The sequence below is a fragment of the Pinus tabuliformis genome, chromosome 2_2 (assembly GCF_031772625.1).
Source record: "Pinus tabuliformis cultivar Carrire ecotype Pingquan chromosome 2_2, CPIR1, whole genome shotgun sequence".
Taxonomy (NCBI): domain Eukaryota; kingdom Viridiplantae; phylum Streptophyta; class Pinopsida; order Pinales; family Pinaceae; genus Pinus; species Pinus tabuliformis.
The window spans coordinates 609063224-609073521 of NC_142300.1; the positions used below are offsets into that span (position 1 = coordinate 609063224).

Below are 10298 nucleotides of genomic sequence, written 5' to 3' on the forward strand. Positions count from 1 at the left end.
GTGGCCCGAGACCCTTTGAGTCTAAATATGTTGCATAAATAACAAGGTCTTGCTCTAAGGTTCGATCAGTGCTTTCATCAACCATCAATGAGAAGAAAGGACTTTCCAACATATTTTTTTATCTGAATCTGTTCAAAATGTTTTGATATGCAATATATAAAATCATTTGCAGACTTACGATTAGTGTATGAAGAGTACTCTTGAGACTTTGGCATATTTGGAGTTTTTGCATCCATTAGAAATTTGCAAAGCTTCTCATACTTTGATAGAGATAAATCTTCTTGACAAGTGAAATATGATATTTTCATTGTAGAAATCACTCTTTCCTTATTGGCATCTCTCATCTGTCTAATATGATTTGGAATTAGTTTCATATTTCCCTCCAATGCATTAATCCATCTTTCCTTAGCATCTTTATGCGCCCGTGATTTTTCATGAGTAACAAGAGCATCATGTTGTAATGTGGTGCAACCGTTCCCTAAACCCCATGGTCCATTCATCCTATACTTCTCACAATAGTTACACTTCATAGTTATTTTATCATCAAATCTCACATAATTCAACCAAACAAACTTATTTAACCATTCCATGCGAAATTGTCTTTTTGTTTGCACTTTCATTTCTGAATTATCACCAACCTCTTCTTCAACTTCATTTGTTTCTTCATCTACATCATGTTCAGAAGAACTTCCAAAAATTTCATGTAATTTTTGTTCCACATGAGCATTATGGGTTTCTTCAAGTGTTTCTGAATTCTGTTGAGTCTTAGGAGTTTTCCCTTTTGTCCATCCATACATATCCCCAATTGTAACTTGTATCTTTCTCTTTTGAGACATTTGTAGGTTTGTGACCACCTGTATAAAATATATATATATATATATATATCAAAATTCATTAAATCAAAAATGAATATAACAATGGACAACATTGTAGAATAAATAAGAAGAACATAAATATATCTGAAAATAAACTTCAGCCTACTAAAATTTGCATCCCAAATATGCAACGCACCAAACAGAGACTCCAACACTATCAATTTATATATTAACCAGCATAAAATTTATATATTAAATAGAATAAAATTTATATATTAAACCGTATAAAGTTTAAACAGTAATTTAAAAAGATTCAGAAAGATCTTAGGGGGTAATGAATCTCAACTTACTTAAGAAACCTCTTCCCCCTATTATAATTTAAAAAATCAAATCTGAGGGCCCATGCCCTGCAACCGACCTAATAAACAAAAGAAATCACGCGGTAGGTGTTTGATCTCCGTGTTCTGTGTGATAGGGCAAGATTTTAACATTGATACTTGAATATATCTCTATATCGCACACCGTCTCTCATTCCAAGAACCCTCTAATAGGGTTTAACTGTATGCCTTACCTCAGTGTGGCATAATCATGGTTTTGGAAAATTCTAATTGCTTCTGGTTTTCCATGTCATGGATGAATGCATGCCAACCGAGGTCAGTTGCTTCCTTGCCTGGGATAATGCATTTTAGTTTAATTCCATTATAAATTCTAGAATATTTCAAAAAACACTAATGCATATAAGTTAATTAAATAGTTTCTTTTTTCTAATAACATTCTTATACACCAAAAAAAATAGATATAAATTTATATATCAGTTTCAATGCATATTTATGAGTATTAAATCACATCATATTTATTGGAATGGGTGGTTTAATTAATAGATAAAATGGTTTTTTTCTAAATATTTTTTTTAATTTTGTTCAAATCTTAAAGATATTTTTTAAAATTATAAGTGGCATTTTTTAAATATTTTTCTAATTTTGTCTATAATTTGGAAGAGTTTTTTAATAATTATAAGTTCATGTTGTTTAAGCAGCATAGAAAAATGCATTTTAAACAATAAAAAGTAACAATTCTACTTAAAATTATATTACCCAAAAACACCATTGCAACGATGACTTTTAATTCATCATTTTATTAATATCCTTTATATTTATATTTTCAAAATATTCTAAAATCTATAATAATATTAAAAAAAAAAAACCTGGAATATTTTAAGATTTACCATCCAATTAAAAAAAAATAACCGATAAAAAATCACAGTTTTTTTTCTCTCCATTTTAATTAAATTATATTTATAATTCCATAGAGTTAGAGAATTTTTCATCGCAGAACTCTCTTTAAGATGTTTGGTCCTCTACCAAGCACACAAAAATTTAAAAATTGAGTGAATCCGTTGAAACTTACCACAAAGTCCTAAGTGAGTAATTCGATTTCAACTAAAATTTCATGTGCTTAGAAAAAGTTTCACCTCAAAGTCCTAATTGATTAATTCAATTTGGTTCAATTTGGACTAAAGTTTCAGTACGCTGAATTTTTCTTTTCATGGTGGGACTCTGTTGGAATGTTCAGCCCTATTTTCAAAAGCAATCAAAATTTTAGAGTTTTAACATTAAGAGTTATTTTTATTTTGAAATATTTTTAAAATGTGATATAAAGCAACCCAATCAAACAACTAATTTAATTATTATCATTAAAATTCCAAAAATAATTAAAATCAAATGAAATTCAAATTCCAAAAATATTCCGAAATCAAATCAAAACAAAACAAGAGTGAAAACTTTAATTAAGTTCATTGAAACTTCCCGGATGATGTTTAAAACCTAACTTACTAAGAATTACATGAAACCCATCTGATCCAAAATAAGAAGTTTGAATGATCCTTTCATCAAAATGCCGTAGGCCTGTTTAACACACCAATATAGTGCACGAAAAATTTATTTCACAGCGCAGTACTCACTGTTGGAGCTGTTGGAGTGCTTTCAGGAAGAACTGAACAAAACAATTTGACAGCGTACTACTCATGGGGTCCGTGGGGAAACTGAACAGTGCTCTCTGGTTAAAAAATGACGATATTACCGATACGCGAGAAAATTGATACACAATCTATCAGAGAATAAGATGAAATGCGGACTCTCCAACATTAGAGAAGTATTTATAACTGGTAGAAATAAATCTTAACCTCAAAATCTATTAGGCGTGAAGTGCATATATGAACTTTGTCAAGGGATCTTATGAACTTTTCTAAATACAACTAAAAGCACTACAAATACATCAATTCAAATTCTTGTTATTAAAAGAATATGACCCTAGATATATCCTTTTCACTATTTGAAAAACCAAGGGAGTCGGGACATTACTTTCAGACCATAACTGTTGTTACATGTGATATTGTGAAAAAATGAAAAAATCGCTTTCTGTACTTACCCTGTTTGCTGGTTCTTTGTTTATACCCTGACATCCATGATCCACGTCTGAACTCCAGTGAACCCTCCGACTCCCGAGATTAGAACCTGAGCTTCACCAGACCCTGGAGGAATAGGCACTGTAGAGCTTGGAAGAATACGCACTGCAGTCTGCGGCAGCGACACTAGTGACTAGCAGTAGCAAATTGCAATTTGCAAAATTGCAAGTCTCGTTTTAATTTTGAGCGGCAGTGCCGAGCAGATGCTAGCTGGATTATTCAATGGTAAGTACCTTGTAGTACGCAGTGGGATGGTGATGCAGTTAAAGCGTTTTATTTTAAACTGTGTGCAACTGCCAACGTAACGCATTGTGTACCACGGCTACTGCAGCACTGCTGGTCCGGTGGTGACATGGTCCCAGACTCCCATACTCTAATTATAGATATTATAGATTTTTACGTTTTTTTTATGAAACTGGACGTCAAAATGACGGATTGGAAAAGTATATCGCACGTCAGGTTTGACGTGGAATATTTTTTTGCTGCCGTCAAATACGTCCTGAAATCAAAAATACGTCCCACAGGACGTCAAATTCCAGGCCTAATGCGATGGACGATGGTCATCCATGGCAACGTCACATCCATATCCAAAAAGTCGCTTTATAGACTACTCCATTATTTTATGGTTTCTGGGATATTTAGCTTTATAGACTACTCCATTATTTTATGGTTTCTGGGATATTTTTTTTGTTTTTGTTTGTTAAAGTCTCCCTACCTCTCTTAGCTTTCCCAGGTGGAAAAATAATAAACAATTCAATTACTAATTTATCATCCATGTAACATTAATTTATCATTTGTTTAACCTACCAAACTTCATCACTAGCATATTATTATTTTATTTTGAGGTGATTGAGTCTAAGTCATGGTTATTGTTGAGTGAGATAATATCGGAGCATTACATCTTCTTAGAACAAAATTAATTTAGAAAACATTTTTTTAATGTTATTTAAGGTCATTGTGTGAGCAAATCATTGTCGATTGGAGTTTTTGTAAGCAAGTAAAGGGATTGAACCAATATCATCTAAATAACAAACAATTTCAAATGGTGGGTTTAATCTAATTGTGAATTTTCTTTCAAATGGTGGGTTTAATCTAATTGTGAATTTTCTTTCATGTTTATTTTAATTTGTTTTAGATATTTTCTTCAAATAGTAATCATTAAATTTCGTGATATTTAGGCAAACAATACCTAGGTTTTATTTTGAAATTAATACTTGTAGGATCATTTCTTTGCATAATTTATAATTCTAGTTTTCAACCATATAAAATTAATTTCTATAGCATGATTTAGGAAAACCCTTTAATCGTCGAAAATAGATAATGATAAGTCTTCCTCGTGAATGGTAAATGGCTCCACTAGCCCAAAGATAAGCCAAGCACTGGTCTATCTCCTCATCTATTCAGTAATAAAAGCGATAAATTTCTTTTTCCTAGCAACCTTTTTCTTACTTTTTTCATATTACGGAAATTGCACTTAAATTTTTATTTTGAATATTTGTAATTTCTGCTAACATATTTAATTCATAAATTTAATTTCTAACTATAGATATTAATCTCAGAAACTTACTCTGTACCAGGTTAGAAATTTAATTTTAACTTTCTTTTCTATGAATTTTGTGCAATTCCAACACTGTATTCACTTTTGAATTTTTATTTAACCAATCTAAATATATGTGTAAAGTTGATAGTGGTTAAAACTCTATGTCAAACATTGTCTGCAAGCTAGCAGTATAATCCGGAATTAAACAGGAATGCAACAAATTACAGAAATAACCATAAACATAGAGATGCAGTGGAAATAGTACTTCATTTCATTAATGTAAAATACTGAAATATGTTTACAAACAAAAATGGAAATACACCAGCTAGGGCAATGGTAGCTTATCTCTGAGAAGAGATGTGGCAGCTACATGCCTCTGAACTGTGTTACAATGAGGTTCGAAGGTCTATTTAGTGTTGAGAAACAATGTAAAACCCTTAACATCCCAAAACCTAATCCTAGAAGATCAAACGCCAAATTGTGGGCCTTGTTTTGGGTAAGTTGGTACATCAACTACCCGGCGTCATAACTTTGGCACCTGATCTTCGTTTGACGCGTACAATAGCTCGTTAGAAAGATCTATTCAAGCACTACAACTTTGGGAAGAGCAACATTGATCCATGGACTCACGCTGCTCTTAGATTCCCCAAAAAACATCGTTTAAGTTCTCAAAACAGCTTCGGAAGTTTAGGACCCGAAAAACTACTAAAAATAGTAAAATGTGCTACAATTACGGAAACTAAAAAAAATGAAAGAGACAGTTGTGGGGGTCTAAGTGGGATAGGTGGGTGGCCACCAAAATCCACCTGGATCATTCCTCCCCCCTTAGGAAGCAATGGTCCCCATTGCGTTGAGTTCCTCCATCTGCTGAACTTGGTCCTTGGTGAGCTGTTCTGCAATCTTTGATGTGTCCAGTAATGGTGGGAAGCCTGGTCGAGGGTGTTCCACATTGAACACTCGGTGCAAGCGAAGGAATGGAGAAATGTTGTGCTCCAAAGCATTATTTCCCACAGCCTTGGTAATGGTGTAAGAACCATGTCGGCATGGTCGGAGCTTCTGATGGGCTCTTGTAAGGCGTTCTTATGCAGATGCAACTAGACTTTGTTGCCCACCTGAAGCTTGTGTGGTACCCCTGTGGGTGAGGAGAATTTGTTCATGTGTTCTGTCATGACCGTATCCCTTTGCTTCTGTTGCTGCGTGGAGGAACCCTTCGCGGGGGTCATGGATGTGGTGACAATCTTCCCCTTACTTTGGGAGCGAACTAAACAGAAAATGAATTTTCTAGTTTGGGAAATGAGCTTGATGCCTTTCTTGGCAGTGATCAAAGAAGTGGTTGTAGGTGGGGCTACCTCCGGTATCCTGTATAATGAATTATTCAAAGAGATAATGACAATGCGAGGCCTTGACTCATACGCAGCATGTCGCCTCCACAAGTATGGTTGGCCTAATAACACATCACAAACATCCAGTGGTGTAACATCACACAATACCTCGTCTGTGAAGGGTTTGATGCTATAGGGAAGGCGGCACTGCTGGCGAACTCAGAGATCTCGTCCTTGGTGAAGCCACCCGATATTGTACGGCTGCGGGTGTGGCGTAATCGGTAGGCCCAACTGCTTCACGACCTCTACTAAGATGAGGTTCTTTTGGCAGCCACTATCGACAATGAATTGCAGCGGCAAACCCTTCACCCACATTTGTGAGTGGAAAAGTCGCTCCCCCTCCTCTAGATCTTCGGGCTCATTCTTTTGGATCTTAGCGGTGGCAACAGTGACATTGGGCTCCACATCAATGATTTGATTCCCTTTGCCATTTCCCTTGTCGGGTTCTCACTCGGGGTCGGAACATGCATCTGATTCGAAAGAGTTCAACTCGGCCACCAGCGACTGCTTGGTCCGGCACTCACTTGTGCTGTGAGTGGGGATGTTATGGAACTCACACCACTTTCTTGTGTCCTTCTTTGACTTCGTGGTGTTGTTCTTTTCTTGCAGCTTCGACAGGTTGTCTTGGGTCACTCTGCCTTGGCTTTGTCCTTTGGTCTTCAGATTCGCAGATCCAAAGTCTCGCTTCTTCTATTTGAACTTTTGCTCGATTTTGACAGCGTATCGATACGTTGTGTTGAACGAGGAGATGTTCAAGAACTCCATCTCTTTCTAGATGTATCTATGTAGGCAGTCACGGTATTTGAGTACCAAATGCAGCTCAGAATTTTTGATACCAACTATGTGCGAAGGGTATGAAAAATGTTTGTGAACTCTGACACATCTTGGTCTCGTCCCTGCCGCAGCGTGGTCCACTTTATGTATTTGTCCTCATAGCTTTTGACAGGGTAGTACTACTCCTTGATGGCATCCCGGAAGGAATTCCAAGTGGGTGTCGCTGAAAATAGTGAGTCTGTACTTTCATCCTTTTGCTCGCAGTAATTTTCCCACTAGTCCTTGATGTGGGGGGCTTCTTTGAGAAGAGCGAAAACAATCTTTTCCCGACTCAGAAATTCATGAACAACAAAAATACCCTTTTAGCAGATTTAACCATTTATCTACGACATCTGTGTCTATCTGACCCTCGAATATGGGTATTTCAAAATTAACTGGTAGCTTAAAGGGCGTGGCATTTCCAGAGTAGCTGTTGGAAGTCGATGCGTCACTTCTAGGTAGCCGCTAAAGGATCTAGGCAAAATTGTCCATCATCGCGTTCCTTTGTCGCTCGAGGGCTTCTTCGAGCAAGATTTTGATAGGATATCCTGCCCCCTCGTCGTTCTTTTCATCCGCCATGGGAGGCCGTCAGGATTTGCGAGGTTGGTTTTGCAAAGGTTCGACCAGTTCAAGCCTTAACTCCTTATATCCCAACCTCGTTGGGGACATGCAAAGAAAAACAGAAAAAGAGCAGACCGCTCTGATACCACTGATCTGGATTTAAACAGGGACGCAACAAATTACAGAGATAACCATAAACACAGAGATGCAACGGAAATAATACTTTATTTCATTAATGTAACATACTCAAATATGCTTAAAAACATAAATGGAAATACACCAGCTAGGGCGATGGTAGTTTATCTCTGAGAAGAGATGTGGCGGCTACATGCCTCTGAACTGTGTTACAATGAGGCTCGAAGGCCTATTTATTGTTGAGAAACAATGTAAAACCCTTAACATCCCAAAACCTAACCCTAGAAGATGAAATGCCAAATTGTGGGCCCCGTTTTGGATAAGTTGGTACATCAACTTCCGAGGGTCGTAACTTTGGCACCCGATCTTTGTTTGACGCGTACAATAGCTCGTTAGAAATATCTATCCAAGCACTACAACTTTGGAAAGAAAAACATCAGTCCATAGAACCATGTTGCTCCTAGATTCCCCAAAAAAAGTCATTTAAGGCCTCAAAATGGCTCTAGAAGTTCAGGAACCGAAAAACACCGCTAAAAATTGTAAATTGTGCTACAATTACGGAAACTGGAAAACTGAAAGAGACAATTGTGGGGGTTCATATGGGATAGGTGGGTGGCCACCAACATCCACCTGGATCACAGTAGCCAATAACTTATGAATTGACAAGTACAAAGACATCAACTGGAAAGTACCAAGACATCGGGGGTTTGCAGGGTCTTCAACATCAAACAATTCTCATACAATATGAGCGGTAACGAAAGGCATCCCACATATATTCTCAAGGAAAAGCTTGAAGGTAGTTTGAAAAGTTTCAAGATAGTTAAAGTAAGTTGAAGGTGACGATGTCACATGGAAGGATACATAAAAGCAAACCATAATACCTTTGAAAAGTTAAAGCAACCCAGAATAAGCATAAAAAGAATTAATTCATCAAAAATGGTTGGAGGATGAAATAAGAATGAGTATCCGGCTGAGGAAAAGATTGAAGGTGGTTTGAACAGTTTCAGTACAGCTAAAGAAAATTGAAGGTGATGCAAAGCAACCCAAAATAAGCATTAAAAAAATTAAAAATTAATTCTTCAAAAATGATTGAAGGATGACCTAGAGTAATAGTGAATGCCTGCGCACTTATTTTCACACTTGAAGATAACCTGCGGAAAATCATATGAGTGATGTAGGCATTGGTGTTATAAAACAATTCAGAGGAAATGTTTGCCTTACCCCACGGACTAATCATTGATACGAAGCATTGTTTGACTTGTTCGATGCAAAATCAGGTTATATGTAACTTTTGGGCAGATTTAGGTCCTAAACTACTTAGGATATCAGCTCTTATGGCTAACATATTAGCTTGCCATCGCAATGTCGCGTTGACTGTTGAAATTGGATATAATGATCAATACCACCCATTTAACATCAAAATTCGGATGCGCCGGCCTCGACAAGGGCCTTAATTTGAAATTTTCTCACCTCTGGACTCATGAAAACATAAGCCTCCAACCATGTATATGAAACCCTACAGCTTCCTAGTGACTTATAAATAAATTTCAGATTTCCTGTACATTTATCCTAAACTTCCGAATGGCTTGCCGAAATTCAGCACAAGGTGCATGGCATAGCTTTGGGTTTCCGGCAGTTTACTATAAGAAGACTCGGGAACTTATGCAAACATATTCGATCCACCTATAATCAAATTCTTATCGCATTTTTAGTTAAATGCATACAAAAATTAGAAAATCAGAAATTTGAGAAACCTAAACCATCTAATGCGTCAGATGTGAGAAATCATGTAATGAACATACAGGCGTTCTAAATGAAGGTAGCCATCTGCTGCAGTTGCCATGGAGCATAACACTCCTGTCCAAGGTACCATACATGGATCACCCGTCTCCCAGTTCTTCAGGTTTCCATATGGATCTCCAAGATGGGCCTTAACTCGTTTAAGGACATACACTGCAACCAAGCAAATAAATCTTGACATATACCCATTCTTTTAAATTTACACTAAAAGTCATTTGTGCAAACTGAAGGCCCGCTGCTTCTCAGAAACTGATACCTTAAAGATATAAGAATTGCAGTATTTATGACTGAGTTAAATGTGAATAAATTACCTTCAAGAGGATCTGTACTTTTTGCTGCAGCAGATAAGGAGCAATAATAACAGAGGATGATGCAAACAAGAACAGCCAGGGATGATGTTTTGTTATTCATTGTGTCACCTGCTCTGCTTCGAACAGAAATGTAATCTACAAAGGCATTTTCTGTTATTCCTCTACGGTGGATGTAGATACAAAACAGTTGATATTTCCAACTCTGCAAAGAACTGGCCTTCTCGTGACCGAGTTAAGATGATTTGGTGATGCAATTTGTTGAAGACGTTGACCATGTTTTTGTTTTATGTTTACAACCAGACGATGATCAATCAAATTTGACTGGGATTGTGTGGAAGAAAATGGGTGCGTGGTCGAAGGGACTATTGTAAACATTCGTTGAAAATCATTGATTTTGAAAGACATCCTCCCTGGTTCAGCAGTCCAGCCATTCGAACATGCATGACGAAATACCCGTGGGCCGCTAGATTTAGAACA

The 10298-nt window shown here is 36.7% G+C and overlaps 1 protein-coding gene across 1 annotated transcript in view; it reads right to left on the reverse strand.

Annotated features, from left to right (window-relative positions):
• The window catches only part of LOC149194126 (putative LRR receptor-like serine/threonine-protein kinase At1g06840), a 370173-nt gene extending 360085 nt beyond the window's left edge, over positions 1-10088 (reverse strand). The window contains exons 1-2 of the mRNA XM_089405038.1: positions 9822-10088; positions 9513-9663 (exon numbers count right to left, since the gene is read on the reverse strand). Of these exons, the coding sequence (XP_089261164.1) occupies positions 9513-9663; positions 9822-9921 (251 nt within the window). The 5' untranslated portion in view covers positions 9922-10088. The remainder of the gene's footprint in view (positions 1-9512; positions 9664-9821) is intronic.
• Between the last annotated feature and the right edge of the window lie 210 nt (positions 10089-10298).